The 17,515-nt window shown below is 41.9% G+C and overlaps 1 protein-coding gene across 1 annotated transcript; it reads right to left on the bottom strand.

Moving 5' to 3' along the window:
- Positions 1-1,187: 1,187 nt before the first annotated feature.
- On the bottom strand, positions 1,188-17,205 carry ISOC1 (isochorismatase domain containing 1). The gene is made up of 5 exons (XM_056325261.1): positions 16,839-17,205; positions 7,394-7,513; positions 7,025-7,228; positions 6,542-6,658; positions 1,188-2,662 (listed from the first exon to the last, which is right to left on the bottom strand). Exons 1-5 carry the CDS (start codon positions 17,136-17,138, stop codon positions 2,516-2,518), a joined length of 888 nt encoding a protein of 295 aa, XP_056181236.1. The 5' UTR covers positions 17,139-17,205; the 3' UTR covers positions 1,188-2,515.
- Positions 17,206-17,515: the final 310 nt, after the last annotated feature.

The raw sequence follows: 17,515 nt of genomic DNA, 5'->3' as shown, positions 1-17,515 counted from the left end.
ATTTCATACACTTGCAGGGCAAAACAGTACTTACACTAGATAATGCAAGAGACCGCAGACCTCTTCTCACATAGCTTTTTTCTGCTGTTCTACTGCATGGGAACAGCCACTTGTCAGAGAACAGAAAATGCAGACGAGTTACAGTATGAAGAAGTAACAGAAATTCTCTGCTGTGAATAAACTTACATTACATAAGAGAAGCATGGCAATAATTTTTCTGTTCTTTTTAAATAAACACACTTAGAATCTCATCTGAGTGATCCACGGGATGCTGACTAATGTATCATCTAATGAAGGAGAAATATCTGAATTTAGGGGCAGTATGACTGAAGCCTAAGAGCTCAGTTTTATAGCATAACACTGAGTATTTCTGCCTTCTTGTTTTTTAAGCTTATAGAAAAAAAACCCCTGAGGAAAATACACAGAAGGCTATGCAAATAAAAAAAAACACCACCCAACAAACAAACAAACAAAACCCCAAAACCATGAGAGAGAATATAAACTTATTGTACAGATTCTTCTCTAGGGCCATTTGGCTAGCAAATGATTCCCCTTGTGGCAGAAACCTTAGGAAAGGACTATGTGCAAAGGAACCAGTGACATCTGTCCTCCAACTTACGCTTCTATAAAAATGGTAAATTTTTAATTAAAAATACAATTCTCTCTTAAAAACCAATGTATTTGTTATTGAGGTAACTGATGTTGTTCCAAAAATAAATGTGTGTCAAAAAACTGTTACCAATTTTCTTTCAATAACAACCTCTAGGTACCATCAACACATAAAGGTAAGAAAGCAATAAAACCATTATTTCATAAGAAATTTATACCATTTTTGTGCCTAGCTGTTGATCTATATAAATGGACTTTATACTGCTAGGCAACATGATTAATATAACAGAAAAGGTGGCAAGAAGTAGGTCAGTATATAGGACCACAGTTCTTCAGCTCAACTCGCATCCCTGCCTCCAACAAGAAGTGTAACCTTCATTCCTCATATTTTGGAGCACTAAATAATGCTGTAACTAGACACAGAAGACAAGATTTATTAGACATTATTCACCCTTAATCTTTACACAAAATTCCCACGACATCTATAGAAATTCCACAGCTGCATAAAACAGAGTAAGGTTCATGGCAAACACAGCTTTCAGGATTTGCTCTTCAATAAATATCACAAGCATAAGAGAGACAGCAAACGTTAACATTTTATTTGTTTTGAACATATAAAGGCTATAACTCTATGAAACAATTCTTTTAGAGCCATCTTGTGGGGAAAATAAGCAATTTAAAACAACACATGTACTGTAATTGATTTTCTACCAAAAAGATCAGTGCTCAGTATGACATTTTCTAGTACTCTTTTAAAAAAATAAATGTCAGTCACACTGTAAACTTTATACAACATTGTTTAAACCACTGGAACATGAAGGAAGTGCCTTTATGAACAATCATGTGTTAAAAGATTGGTTCTAGATAGAAAAAAAAATATATATCATTAAGTTAAAGATGCTACTTTTCTGTAGAATGCTTTTAGGCCAGACTCTATTCAAACTCCACCCAACTGCAGCCCACAAAAAAAGCACACAAACCTAGAGAAGCTGAGGTTTCTTTCGGCACTCACTTGGCCAAATGAGTAAATAAGATGGAATTATTAGTCTAAAATGGCATAAAAAAATCAATAAATAAATCAAAATATAGTAGTAGATTCAGTACTTGAAGCTGAAAAGCTTTTGTTCTTTAACATTCTTAGCATTATAAATGTATTTAAAGTTTTGGTAATCTTCTGCTAGTTCTGGAGGACTTTGCACCAGTTGTTCACAAAGAATTCATTAAATGACAGTTTTCTGTTTGCGTACACCTAAGTGAAGCAGAGGGTTGGGCAATCCTTTTCAGAATCATCAAAAGTTGTGATGCAGGCTTCACTACCTAAAGCAATCAAACATCAGCTGCTGCTTGATCTATGCATCTTTTCTATGAAGCAAAGTGCCTAAATTTTATCCGAGGGGACAAAAGCGCACATGTAGTCCATGTATCTTAATTGGGTTTAACTTATGCCCTATTAAATACTTAACTTACATAGAACATTACAGTGTTTCACATCACATTTATCCAATACATAATTATTTTCTATTCATACAAAAGTAAAATAGAATGTCACAGAATATGTTTACAATGAAGTGCACAATCAAGAGGTGTCACAGAAATATGCACTTTTTGGAGCTGTTACAATCAGTGTGTAAGTATAGACTAGCAGGCACCTCTGTTAATTTTATTTTTTTAATATAAATAAGGAAATTTGTCAACAAAGGGGTCCTATGGTACCCAAAGCCTCTGACAGCTTTAACTAAACAGAACATACTGGCACCCAGATGTATAATCAGACAATTTTGCTAAGGTAAGCACAAGTATGTCAATTTTTAATTTTACACTTCTACCAAAGAAGGTGTACATGTGCGTTTACAGCTTTTGTTCCTCCATAAAGATGACAATGAGATCCACTTCCTCCACATCCTGTTTAAACTTTGGAAAGGAGCCCTGACTCTGGGGCACTCGCCTTAATGAGATTTTGGATTTCTTTGAATTTTGGATGTTCTTTATCAGCTACCAGCTGCAGCAATATAGCTTCACTAGTAGTAACTATAATTCCAGTACGAGCAAGACGCTGAAAGAGAAAAGAGAGGAGAGAGAATAACGTGAGATACTTGCAAATGCCAATGAGTATACATTTTGTAAAAAAAGATTAATGGTATTTTTAAAAACACCTATTAACAAAAGTATTGCCAATTCCATTCCAGTATTTCTTAGTGGTACTATTTACAAAGCTAGGATGTAAAGTGACTGGTTTTAGACTTCACTGAGGAAAAAGGCTGCCCTGGATTACAAATAAAGGCTTCCTACTTGGACTGGATTCTTTCCCCATGTCAGATTTAATATGCAGAAGACCTACCCACTCCTATATTAAAAACCCTTTCCCCTTGCATTGTCCAAAGCATAGCTTTCTTCACTTCATGCATGTTTGAAAGGCCTGGGGAAAAAGAAAATATCAAGGTCCAAGTTAAAGGCATTAAGCAAGAAACTTAATAGTAACAATTGCTCTTTCAGGGCTTGTTATGTACTAGTACTTCGGTCTTTGGACTACACAGAGCACTAGTACTAATCTGAGGAGACAGAACAAATACCTCTTCCACAGACCTTATAAATCATACTGGCACAACAGCAGCTCCCTTAAACAGACATTTCATTACAGCCTCAGTAACTCCCAAGTTACTTCTCACAGGCTACAGAATAAAAAGCATCACTGCATAGAAAGCAAAACTGAAAGACATCTGCTAGATCTCACAAGTGTGCAACTAAACAGAGCAATGTTTCATGTAGCTCAAACCACAGGACATACTGCATAAAGTTTTTTGACTTTTAAAATTATGGTTGTTCCTATGTAGCAAGTTATTTTTAAGTAAAGGCTGACAACTCCCTGCCCCGCATCAGCTTTCCAGAAATCAATCGTATGCTTTGGCAGTAAAACTCTTCATGGATCCAGCTTTCCCCTCCATCATCCTCATCAGCTGCGTGTTCCACTAAATCTAAGGTGGTTCTGAATGAGCCAAAGGAGGGCAAAAGGCAGAAAAAACAGATACATACAACTTCAGACAGGTTTCAATTGTAGAGAAGATCCGGATTTCTAGGGCAGACCTAGATCACTGCTGCCTAGTTGTTCAATTACAAAGCAGTTGACTGGGGAAAAGTTATTAATTTTAGGGGACCAGTACAGTATATGTAACTACGATCTATATAATAATTAACTACGCTAGATTTACTCAAGTCAGTGCTTCCTGCTTGCTACTGGCAGCAAGCCTTGCGATATTCTTAAGTTGAAATAAAGCTGATCGCTTCCACTGCTCTCCTACTCTGTACAGCGACACATTTGTTTAAACCACATACACATATAAAAGAGAAAAACAGGAAAATCAGAATACTATGACAATGTTTTCAAGATGTACTTCTCCAGAAATACAAAGTTTTTGCTTTTAACTAGTATGGATGAGAGAAAAAACAGACTCTTGAAGAACCTTGTCATATGAGAAACGTTGATTGACGAAGAGAATGTCTTCTGTTCAGAAGCACAACATACCGCAACATGGCAAAGAAGCTTGCACTGCCTTATACTCTACTTCTGGGACTACATATAATTGATATAATTTTGAGATTAGTGGGAGTGAAGAGATGCATGTGCTAAGCATACTGGCTGATTTTCAAGGAAAGGAAAAGTTTTCTTCGAACAGACAAAGGGAAGCAGCAAGCATGTGGTGCATCCACACCACAGGAACAAGTAGAACAGAAAAGAAATCCAGCAGGAACAGACTAAACTGGCTCAATCCAAGACCAAACAGTGACGCGAGGCCTCTTCATCAGATAGGGCAGAGATGAAGACCAGTCACAGCCTCGGCCAGTTAGGCTGAATTATTTCATCCATGGAAATGTTGAGGTTTTTTTGGACTCTAGGGTTCTTTTTGATTGCAAGGTTTTGCCTTCTGTCACTTTTAAGCACACAACAGAAGCAGAGACAACTCTTTAGGGTCATCCAGGCAGACATGAAAGCTTTCGCTATCAATTAATTCAAACTGTACTTTCTAGGACAGGAAAAGAAATTTGCATGTTCATCACCAGCACCATCAAAACACATGCTATGTGAGGGGAAATGGGGAGAACTGAAGGGGTGGGTGGGACCAGATGGGATTTATTTGAGGTTGCTGAAGAAGCTGATCGTTACCACTGCAAGGTCGCTCTTTATCATCCTTGAAAGGCCACTGTGAACAGAGGGCGGCTGTGATACTGGGAAAAGGTAAATGTTATACCTCCCAGAAAGGTAAGGAGAAGGATCCAGGGATCCCAGATCAACAACCCTCACCACAACTCACAAGCTATGGAGCAAATTTGCACAAGAGACAATGTCAGACTCTCCTAGAAACCATCAGCTGTACAGTGAGACTAAAGCAGGATTTCCCAGTGCTTTGATATTTTACTGACTTCCCCAAGAACCGTATCACCATGGTCAATCCTGATTACTGACATGCCCAGTACATGTCCCCGTTTCTCTTGGTCTCCTACCTCTTGCCTACTCTAACCCACAGTCCTCAGTAGCATTTTTAAAAGGGGCTCTACAGTGCAAAAAGGAGACAATGTTGGCATGCACAACCACAGAGAAGGAGGAGTTACTGCCATATAACTGGCTAGCTCATCACAGGAAGCCAGTAAATGTTCCCTGAATCATATTTTAATGATAGCTACTTAAGGGAACACAGCAAAATGTTTTCTTTGTGCTCAGTGAGAAAACATTGCAGAGACACGCTTAAAAGTTACCTAAAACAGACCAGTTTTCCTGGATTACCGCTTTTGCAACCAAACACACTTTTAAGATGACTGATACCTTTCTGATCAGAAAGAAAAACAAACCTAGCTAGTCACTGCTTTAACCTCTCTTACACTGAACCACCTTCCACACCTGCAGACACAGTGTAAGTGATAATCAGACATACAAAGAGTTATACAATAAGGCAGACACATTTCAGCTCTTCCATACTTGTTTTGTCTACTACTGCTGTAACACCACATTGACCTGGGAAGTCCGTGATCTCAGTCATTCCCGCACTCTGTGTGCGTCACTTCGCTTTACATGACGGATGACATTAAGCTTCCATTTAATCAAAGTCATGGGTTTCATCAAATGGTATATGCTGGTGATTTCCCTTTAGCCTTTAATTCTCTTATTCAGGAGAAACAGAAGAAATTTCAATTTCCAAATAGCTGTTAGGGCCTGAGGTAAAAATTGCAGTACTTAACGTATATATCAGTTTTTTATTTCCAGCAGTGATGCCTGTAGGTAAGTTAAAGTACACTATCAAAAAAATCTGTTTGCATGAATTTGCTACCACATAGTTGTGCTTTTAAATCTTCTTGTTACATTTATCTCCACTTTCTCAACATTTAGTTAGACTAAGCTCCTAAGAAAGGGGTGGGGGGAAGTCTTTACTATAATCACAGTGTCTTGAGATTAAGTTTTAATTTGCACTGATGAGGAAGAGCAGAGGGAGGGAGAGTCATACAAGAAGGAGATCTGAACAGGATCACTTACTATTTTACATTGCATTTCAAGGAATTTCAACAGCAGAACAAATACTGTTTGGAACAACAGAACCAAAAGGTCTGTAGAACTTTAACTCTGCTGTACAGGTAACACTCCACAAGAAAATATCCTAAAATGCTAATGGTTATAGAGAGTAACCTAGACTGCACAAAACAATCATTTTTAAAATCCAAGCATCCCAAACCGGGTTCCACATATTAAATCATAACTCAGGGAGCCAAAATAGGACAGTAATCCTTCTCCACCCTGAAGGTACTCTGAGAATCAGAGCATTAACTTCTTCTCAAGTCTACATCTGTCCACTGCTTATTGTCCTTAGAAATTCCTTGTTACCTTACAGTAAGCAGGGAAATTAACATACAGACCCAAGATGGAGAAAGCCTTGACTAGGACACTTACCTCAAGAGCAAACATCCTGTCCATCATACTTCTTGATGAGGTGGCATCAGCTACGATATGAACTTCTAGACCTCTGCCAATTAATTCCAGTGCTGTTTGCTGGATGCAAACATGAGTCTACATGGGAAAATCAAAAGGCAAAAACCCCACTAACAAACCATTATTATAAAACATGAATAGCACAATGCCAAATTAATAAGGGTGCAAACACGTTCCTTTCTACCCCTAGAATTACTCAATGTGGGGTTTAAATGCCAATGAAGCTCGAAACTACAGTCTGCAGTTTACAAATAGCTAATTTCAATTTTTATTATAATATCAAAGGCAAGTAACACAAGAATAATTTAATCTGTTATGACATCTGAGCTCTAAGCAATATATAGACTTTTTTTTTAATTACACAAAGCAATTACACAATACTGTAATTAATACTAACGCAACAGACATTACCATAAAACAGCGTAAGAATGACAAGGCACATACTTCTACTCCAAAAAGTACAACGCTGCGGACTCCAGGGATCTCTGCTAATGCTGCTTCAACTTCTGGCAACACCATCGAAAACTTTGTTTTGGGAAGCACAAGTTTAGCTCCTGTTAAATCAATTTCTTGCACAGTGCTGCCAAGACCTTTAGGATACTGTTCAGTTACAATAACTGGAATTCCTAAGAGCCGTGCACCTTGGAGCTGCAAGGGGGCATGGAAGAAAGTGTACAAGAAAAGACATTACTGAAGAACAATAGCGACACTATTATTGCCTGAAACTGAACAACCAGTAAACTAGCTATGTATGAAATAATAATTGACATGTGTGATCAGAAGTCACAACAAGAAAAAAAGCAAAAGCCATACCAGTCGTTGGCCCACGCTGATGATATCCCCAAAATACTTGATGGCAGGCCGGAATCGCTCTTGCATATCACAACAGAAAAACACAGTGCTTGAGGGTGTCAGGTTGCCCAAAGTAGTCATCTGAAAAACAAAATAATGTTTTCCATGGCAGTGACAACCCTTTCAGAAAAGCAGCAAAATGAAAAAGTCTGCAATGCCTCTGCCAGGTAACAGATTTATATATCACTTTAAGTCAATTCTTTAAAGTTTTTCAAGCCTGATTTTGGTATGTTTCTAAATTCAGATGAATGGCCAATACTGAGCAGTATAGTACAGTCATCAATAGGTAATCAAGATTTTTATTAAGTGGGAGACACAAGTCCATGTAAATGTATATGGAAACTTCTCAACCCTGAAGCAGGATGGAGAAGCGTACTGCCTAAAGTAGTGTGAAAAAAAAAAAAAAAAAAGTACTAAACAGCAAAATTACATTCCTCAAATTCATTTTTAAATCCACAGCTCCTGGAACTGAAAATAAATCAGGATACATTAAAGTTAAAAAAAAAAAAAAAAAGTCAAGACTTCCACTTGTTTTCAATGCTGTAGGTACACATATTTTCAACAGTTTCATTGTGTGGACAGTTTGTATGTGACATCTTCTAGCAGAAGTCTGATGAAAAGTCCAAAGGCTAGAACAAAACCAAAGAAGCTTATCAGTATTATGACCAGAAACTGAACTGAACACATTTTAATGATAACAATAATCTCCCAGACTTCCCCTTGTACAGTCTATCAAGTGGAGCAGAAGGGAAGGGTAAGAGAAAAAGAAATCAAAGATTGCATTTGCTCATGCTTTGAAAGAGTGCTTTGTACTTGTGTGAAATTACTTGTACGACCTGCAAAAGCAAAGGATAAGGCTTCAGCTGGAGGCTACAGGGAAAGAAAGCAGCTACATACTATCATTTAGTTGTAAGGCAACTCAAGAGCAACTACATTCATTCAGGAGCTTTTCAGCAGACTGATAAATCAAATTGAATAAACCGTTTCTGGGAAGTAGCCATTACCTGTATATACTTCATTTTCTGCAAACTGAGGTTGTGATGTTTTAAATCAAAACAAAATTACAAAATCTGTAAAATAGTATATTTTGGAAGAACAGAGATGTATCTGGTTTATGTGGCAAGGTTTTGGTAGCGAGGGGAGGCTGCAGGGGTGGCTTTTGTGAGAAGATGACAGAAGCTGCCCCATGTCAGACAGAGCCAGTGCCAGCTGGCTCCAAGACAGATTTGTTGCTGACCAAAGCTGAGCTCATCAGCGATGCTGGTGGTGCCTCTCTGATAACATATTGTAAGAAAAGGTAAAAAAACCCACTGTGCAACTGCAGCTGGGAGAGAGGAGAATACGTGAGAGCAACAGCTCTGCAGACACCCAGGTCAGTGCAGAAGGAGGCAGAAGGTGCTCCAGGCACCAGAGCATGCATTCCCCTGCAGCCCATGGCAAAGACCATGGTGAGGCAGGCCATCCCCCTGCAGCCCTTGGAGGTCTGTGGTGGAGCAGATACCCACCTGCAGCCCATGGAGAACCGCACACCAGAGCAGGTGGATGTGCCTGAAGGAGGCTGTGACCCTGTGGAGAGACCCCATTGGAGCAGGCTCCTGGCAAGACTTGTGGCCCCATGGAGAGGAGCCCACACTGGAACAGGTTTGCTAGCAGGACACGTGACACTGCAGGGACCCACACTGCAGCAGTCTGTTACTGAAGGGCTGCCCCCCATGGAAGGGAGCCATGCTGGAGCAGTTCATGAAGAACTGCAGCCCATGGGAAGGACCCACATTTGAGAAGTTTGTGAAGAACTATTTCCCATGGGAGGGACCCCACACTGGAGCAGGACAAGGGTGTGAGGAGGAATTTGGGGCAGAGATGGAAGTGTTATGAACTGACCACAGTCCCCACTCCCCATCCTTCTGTGCCACTTGCATGGAGGAGGTAGGGAAGTCAGGAGTGAAGCTGAGCCTGGGAAGAAGGAAGGGGTGGGGGGAACGTGTTTTTTACATTTGTTCTGATTTCTCATTATTCTACTCTGTTATTGATTGACAATAAACTGATTTCCCCAAGTCAAGTCTGTTCTGCCTGTGAGAGTAACTGGTAAATGATCTCCCTGCCCTTACCTTGACCCTTAAGCTTTTTGGCATATTTTCTCCGCCTGTCCTGTCGAGGAGGTGGAGCAATGGAGCAGCTTGGTAGGTAGCTGGTGGCCAGCCAAGGTCAACTCACCACAAGGGAACTGGGAATCCTTAAATATTAGTCCCAAATTTTTCACCACGTCTCCTGAGTGAAACGCTTTTGATCTCAATTCCCAAGACTAAAAAGCTACAGTAACAGCCACGCTCAACCATACAGAATGGCCTGTTCAAATTGTTGTGAAAATTACCTGTGTGTTACGTTTGTAAATGCTTGTGTGCTTGTAAACCACAGTTCTTCCTGTCCTTGTGGATGAAACAACAATACTATTAGCACAACCAGTTACAAAGGCAAATGCAGATACATCCATAAAGCAGATGTTTTTAGCACGGGACCAACCCACTAATGCCACAGGAAGACAGATGAGCATCACTGCAAGCATAAGGGAAGTTTTTCACTAGGAAGGTATAGCTGCACTGAAACAGATCACCATAGGTGGTGGGATCTCCATCCTTGGAGGCTTTCAGCACTGGGCAAAGAAACAGCTGATTTGATCAAGAATTGGCTTTGCATAGGAGTTAGGGAAGGCAGCCACTAGATATCTCTTCCAAACAACACTTCTGCAATTCTACACCATGTATAAATGAGGCCTGGGACCAAGAATGCTTGAAACTAAAATCGAATAACTGCCTCGTTCTTGAACACCATCTACCTGCATGCTCGAACAATGCAGAAGCCAGTCAGTGGGAAGTACTAACGTACAATTCAACATCACAGTGAGCACCTACTGTGATCCACTAACTCTGGCACTTAGTATCATCAGAACAGTCAATCACCACGTTTAACTTTCCTACCACTCAGCAGCCAAATCGGGTAACTGAAATAGACAATAAGTGTGCCTCCTACTCAGAAAACGTGTCATTTGTCTTGGCATTTACATGGCAAGAAAAGACCATTATTTTCTTCTAGAAATCATTTCATCACTTCGTTTCTTTAAGATCACTTCAAACTACTGCAGACTGTAGAGTGGCCTACGTGGAGTTAGTCTACAGCCTTAGGATACACCTTCCTATACAAAGGCAGTGAATGGCACAACCATCCTTAGCAGAGGAACTAGTATGAATGGACCAGGAAGGCCTTCAAGAGCTGCACAGTCTGCCTCTGCATAAGGATGAGCCAAACACAAATATTCTTCACAGATAGCTAACTGGTGTGACCCATCAGCAACACACAATTTACAGGGCTCCTATACGATTCATCCCACAGCTCTCTTATCTTACTTTGCAGTGTTTTCTCACCCACAGGTCCTTTGCTGTTGTTGAAAAGTGTTACTTCCAGTTCTGTCCATGGTGGATTTGAAACACAACAGCATTGCTGTGTGTTCGTATGTATAACCATGCACAAACCTATTACCACATGTCAAGACTCAGATTTGGTCTCCCTTTAGTCCTTCCCCTCCCTTATTCTAAAACATAGCTAACAGTTTCAATCCTTCCTCCTACAACTCAATTTTCACTGCCCTCTCTGGGGTGCTTTCCAAATTGCAGTCTACAGCGAGGCATCCCATACTACTATAACAGTAGTATTTCTCTGCTATTAATACTTCTAGGCACTACCACACCCCCAGAGAAGATTGGTCAATTCACAGCCCTTGCAGACCTTGTTCAATTTGTACTTTCCAGTAGACTGTTTGCTCTTTTCATAATTGATGATACTTAAGACTCCTGAGGTGCATTTTAACCTCAAAATCATCCCTTGAACTCTCCCTCATCTTTTATTTGCATATTTGATTATTTCTACCTTAGCATAGAAATGATTTCTAGCTTTGTTGCTTCCATTTTGCACTGCATTTTATTTCATCTTGTTTCTCCAACTTGCCGTGGAAAGCCTGAGTTCTGTTCTCTCAGATGCTAGCAGCTGCTCTCAGCTTGGCGTCTTCCGCAAAAACAGTATTTGCCCTAAGTTTCAGCAATGACATGGATGGCAGAATATTTACAAACAGTGGATTCAGAACAGATCTTACAGAGCCCAACTGAATAGTATTCTGATTTGATAGTGAAGCATGGAAGAAAACTGACTGTCTTTCTAGCTAGGAAGCATCCTCATTACAGACTTCCACTGAAACCACAATCCCATGAGTTTCTGTCAAACATCACAGGTAACTGGAACAACAGCCTTATATCTGCTTTCCCCTGCTATCAAGTTGGTTTAGTATGATTTAATTTATGCCTTCAGTTTAACAACAGCAGCACTCTAAAAAAAAAAAAGTTGCATCAACTATGTATTTGCTAAATAAAAGCTTTTACAAAATCTAATACAAATATTTCCTATACTGATTTTAGTATTTATTTCTGATTAACATGCAGTCTCAATCAAACCATGCAACGCATATCAGAACAAGAAGGAACCAGAAGAAATAGATGGCACGATCAAAAAATCAACACTTCCTAGTATTACTAGGAATAGCAGATGTGGGAAAGATGGAGTGCAGCTAAAAGCAGTTTGAAATTAAATTTCATATAGTAGCTGACGTAGTCCATAAATAAACTCACAGAAGTAACTACTACATATAAAAGAGTTTCCATTTACTGGTTCTTCACTGTGCCACATAAATCCTACTACTCACTTGCTCTCATATAACAGACATGGGACACCTCCACGTCACACATGCCTTGGCAGCAAAAAAATGTGTCTGCTCTGTTCCAGTGTTGTACCCTACCGGTAAGCTGGGGTGGGGGTAAACCTACAGTCAAACATGAAACCCTGGGCTGGCACACCAGTACCTGTGCGCTTTCACTCCAAGGAAATGCAGGCAGGGCAAGGATGGTGAGCCACTGCAGCCACATGGTACCTGTCCGAATCCACCCCAAACAGAATATCTACTCAGCCAGCACATCATTAAACAACTTAAATTTAAAACAAAAAAAAAAAAAAACAAACCAAAAAACTATCACCTGAAGTTTCCCCAGGCAGTATATAAGCTTCTCCATTTGTTGCCTCACCCGCTCAGTTATTAACCAGGACTTCCTTCCCTCCAGCTGGAAGTTATCCACAGCACAACCAGAATAGGTACATCAGATGGACATGTAATCTGATGCAGCTCTTTTACCCAGCTAGAGAAGTCATCCCTAGGACCTTGTCCAGACCAGGATTTAAATGTATGCTGTCAAGAGCCACAGACAGCTTTAAATCCTACTCCAGAAAAGGGCTAGGTGGGAAAGGACAGGTGTTTTTTCACATCTATTTCATCTCTGCTGATTATTATTAATCATACAAAATCTGACTGTGATGAAGTACTGTAATTACAGAATCAGCTTTACAAATATATTGACATATACTGGCTTTTTACCTGTACGTCCTCTATTCAAAGTTCAGGAAAGCATTACACACACAAAAAACAATTTTCCCCCCGTATTTGTTATGAACAAGGAAGCAGAGAAATAATCCCATGTGACATCACTAGCCACCCAAACCCTCTTGCCGGGGTTACCCACCAAAAGGGCAGAGCAGAGGACCTCGCAGCTTTGGTATTTCAAGGATGGCATTTAAAACACAACAATGAAAAGCAGCTCGCTATCCTATTTTCTTCTCCTGTATTTCAAGGGAAAAATAGGTTACAAGTGTCTCAGTTTAGAAATATAAATATTTATTTTATGCTAAGCCAAAGTGCAGCCTTTTACATGTAATTCAGCATTTTAAAAGGACAGATTTAGTTAGGTAAGTACATGACGGTCATATAATTAAGACAGTACAAAATTCTTCATCAAAATCCAAAACAATCAAAATGCTTGCTACAGAGTAAAGATATACAAACAAGGAGTCTGGATTTGAAAAAACCTCTCTCAATATTTTCAGTCCTTTTTTCTCCTTCTTTAGGGTTCCCAGTGCTGGTTGTTTTTTGGTTTTTGTTTTGTTTTTTAAATATTTATTTAGAAACACTGTAATGTATCAGAATTTATAATTACACCTTTGGGGGAAAATGTAAACAACTCCCCTCATCTGACTCGTATCCTACAATCTACGCTTTGCCTTTTCCTGATTTTCAGAAAATGGATTTAGGCTCCTGAGTTAATGTTACTTCGATTTTCAAAGCATCTGAATGCAGCAATATGGATACATGTAAAAAGACTGAAAATCTGTGTACAAATAGTTCTACTTTATTTACCTGTCTCTCAGCAACAATTAAGTATCATTCTGCAAGCAGCTTTCTGCAAGAACAATATGCTTGAGAGATCAACCTGTCTTTTAAAAACACCCTGAAGCAGAGGTGCTTTAGGCAATGATTTCAGTAATAATAAATTTACCCTTTCAGCTTTAGCATCTTCAGGTTACAAGTTTTTAAAAGCAGAGCACAAGTACTGCTGCAGAGAAGTCACCTTGAAGTTATGACAATGACTGTGAAATAGCCTCTCTCGGGCACAGATTCGAATGCTGTCTGAACTCCTCTATTACACAGCTGTAATAAGCATAACTGTCATGTCTTCTAGTATCTCCAAAATGTTTTTTCTTACTGCTTCTCTCCTCCAAAGGCAGCTACAACAGTTACAGCAAAACACAACAGTTTTAACAGCACTATTTAACTGCAATTAGAGTTAGAAGAGGTTAAAGTGGTTCTGCATTTCCCCACCCCCACGATAAATAATATTCTGTTAAAACTTTTAAAACACATAAAATCCACAAAAAGCAGATGGCTCCCTTCTGCTAGCACTCAGTCCCTCAAGTTGCAAGCAAATGCTCTTCTCACCAGTTAGGAGAGGCCAAAGGAAAAGTCCCTCCTCACTGCAAGCCTGTGACTGCGGAGTTTCAAGAGCAGCAGCCAGGCTGAACATCAGGGTTTATACTGCATCCCACCAGCCTGCCTGACCCTGGGTGGCCATTAAAAGTTCAAGTGGCTGTTTCGCACCAGGACAGCTAAACCAAACTAATGTATGTATATGAGCACAGTACAAAGGCCTAAATATAACTAGAAAGCAAGTGCCCCTGCACAGATCGAGCCTTGAACTGAGCTGCGTGGAGTGGCTTTCCAAGGGCAGCATATGGTGCTTTCTCTGTGAGATTACTGCCCCCCTCAACTGCAGGGACAGGAAATCGAAAACAACCCTGTCAAACACCATTTGGCACTGATATTTCTTGAGCTATTGCAACATAAGTCATCCTTCCATGAAAGGTTTGCCCAGGAATCAAAACAGAAGGATCTCGTTCCAGAGACCACGGAACCTACTGCTCTATGGGTTAAAATGACACACCTAATTAAACACATACAGATATTTCATAAAGCACACGCATAAAAAATACTGAAATTACTGTCTAGGGATATGGATGCTAGTATCTGAATCTTAATTTTAAACTAAACATATCTTTCCAAATACACATCTTAATCACATCAGTGAGCAAAGGTCATCCCTCTTGAAAGACACGTCCAAAATGGTATTTCAACTGACTATGCCACACGCAGAGTTGACAAACCTATTTTATATGTAACTGCAGATAAAACACGGGGGAGGGGGGAAGCAGGGAAGGCACACAATAATGGCAGTGCATGAATCAACATACAGAAAGAAAGTATAATCTTCCCATCAGTAAATCCTAAAGGTTTTTAAAAGCCCATCTGTGACTGTACCAGACCAAATGTTCCCCGAACAAGTGATCTCTGAGCACCTGCCGGTGGCTTAAGGCAAGCTGACTGACACTGTTGTGCTGTCTCTAACTCATTCTCAGCTGCTGAAGCAAATCAAGGAGATAACAAAAATAATACACAAGTACCATATTTTTAATATCAAGAGTTGCTATTGTCACGGAATTGCAACAGTATTAATGAAAACGGCTGATCGGTTAGGCAATTAGTGCATTAAATATTGGTTCATCCTGAATCCCTGCAGTCACTTAAAGCTGCATAATGCCTCTGCACCCTGGGATCCTTCCATGTCTCAACACTGACCTTTTACACTGAGATACGTCCTGCTACAATGCTTGGGCTGCATTTATAGTTTCAGAGCAGAAGCCATCTGCAAGAGTCTTTGCAAAACAGTGATCTGCACGCACAAATAAGAAACAAAATTCTGACCTGTGCCACTGTTGCACGCCCGGATTACACAAATTCTGCTTAACACGCATACCAACTCATTTTGCAAGTTGGAGAGACTGTCCTTTCCAGGTTCTCTGGCTGGGCAACCATCCATTCTGTTTGCAATGCACAAAGGAGAAAGATTTTAAACTGAATACGATGAGTGATGAAATGTGTAATAAATTACAAAACAAGTTATTAAACTGGTTTGGTCTTCTTAACCACTCTTTCCACACACAGAGTTCAGGAAAGGCCAAAAGTCTCCAAAAGCATCCTTGAGGTACACTCTAAGTGAAAGGCCACCTTGAGAGTTTATGGGTTCGAGACACTACGATTAAGCAGGGTTTACAAACAGTGTGAATTAGGTTGTTTCTGCAAACATAAAGAGAAGATGAGCAATGTTTCAGTTTTTAGGACATCACTTTGTCAACTTATTAGTAATGCTGGCTCAAAACCCTAAAGCCTCTTAATTATAAGTGAAGAAGAATGTTCTGAATTAAACCAGTAACCGTATTGTGTTTTGTTTTTTTTTCTTTGGTTAGTTGTTTGTACTTTTTAAAAATTGAATTTGTTGCTGGAGAAAGGAAGAAGTGATTTTGCTTTGAGCGTAACTATCACAGCATGACTGACACGAATCTCCAGTGTGCATAAAGATATCTTAGTATGAAACACACGTACTGTATCTGTCTGGCAGTCTGGTTTCCCTGTTCACGGCCACAAAACCTGTGAGTTACGAACGTGTAAATGGGAAAGCACTTTTTGAGGCAAGAAGGGATACAGAAATCTTAGGAACCTACGAGCTGTGTGACCCAGCTCTGGCAGAGCCCACTTCAGGGGCACCCTTTGAGTTTCTACCTAGCAGCATTACCTCCGGCTAAGGCCGGGTACCACCGGCCGCTTGCTTTAAAGGAGAAGCGTTGATTGTCTCAGGCACCAGGCTATCTTCCCGTCGGCGGGGCCACGCAAGCGGTGACTCGCTGCAGCAGAACCCGGTTACCACCCGCATGCGGCGCGGAGCGCACCTGCCTAGCCGCATCAGTCAAACAAAAGTTTCCCCGAAGAAGAGTCCGTGGGGGCGGGCTGCCCCGGCGGGATCCTCCGGCCGCCGCTTCTCCCGGAGGGCTCCGGGGGAGGCCGGGCAGCCGCGGCCGGCGGCGGGACGGGGCTGCCCGCCCCCACACACACCTGTGGCGGCCAGCGCTACCCGCCGTCGGGTCTCACCTGTATCTGCAGCGGCACCAGGCGCACCTTGCAGCGCTCGCTGACCAGGAAGCCCTTCGGCAGGTCTATGTACTGGCTCCACTCCTCGGCGAAGAGCTGCACCACAAACTTACGGTGCATGTCTATCTGGTCCCCGTAGAGGCTGAGGAACTTCTGGATCAGCAGCTCGTAGCCGGCGCCGTGGGGCACGCTGGAGGGCCGCGCAAAGACGGAGAAGCAGAAGAGGACGGGCACCGAGCCGCCGCCCGCCGGCGAGCAACCCCCGCCGCCCAGCGCAGCGGCCGGCTCCGCCGCCGCCATCTTCAGGGGCAGCCGCGCCGATCCCCGCCAGCTCGCTGCGGCCCGCGCCGCCGCTCCTCCCCCCCCCGCCGCCTCCTCCCCCCGGCTGGGCGGGCGGCGCCGGCCCTTCCCAATCCCGGCCGCGGCTGCCGCCGTTCCTCCTCCTCGCCATGGGGCCCGGCCCTGCCCCGAGAGCCCTCGGAGGTGGGCGCGCCGCCGGGGCGCCGCCGCCGGGCGGGCGTTACTTCTGCCGCCGCTCCCCCTGGGCGGGCGAGTGCCTCCCCCTCGGGCGGGCGGCGCCGGGAGCGGCCCCTCACGCCAGCGCCCGCCCGCGGCCGGAGCGTCCCGGAGCGGCGGAGGCGCCTCCCGCCGGGGGCAGCCCCGCCGCAGCTGTCGCC

The sequence above is a fragment of the Falco biarmicus genome, chromosome Z (genome assembly GCF_023638135.1).
Source record: "Falco biarmicus isolate bFalBia1 chromosome Z, bFalBia1.pri, whole genome shotgun sequence".
Lineage (NCBI taxonomy): Eukaryota > Metazoa > Chordata > Aves > Falconiformes > Falconidae > Falco > Falco biarmicus.
This window is presented reverse-complemented; position numbering and strand designations above follow the sequence as displayed.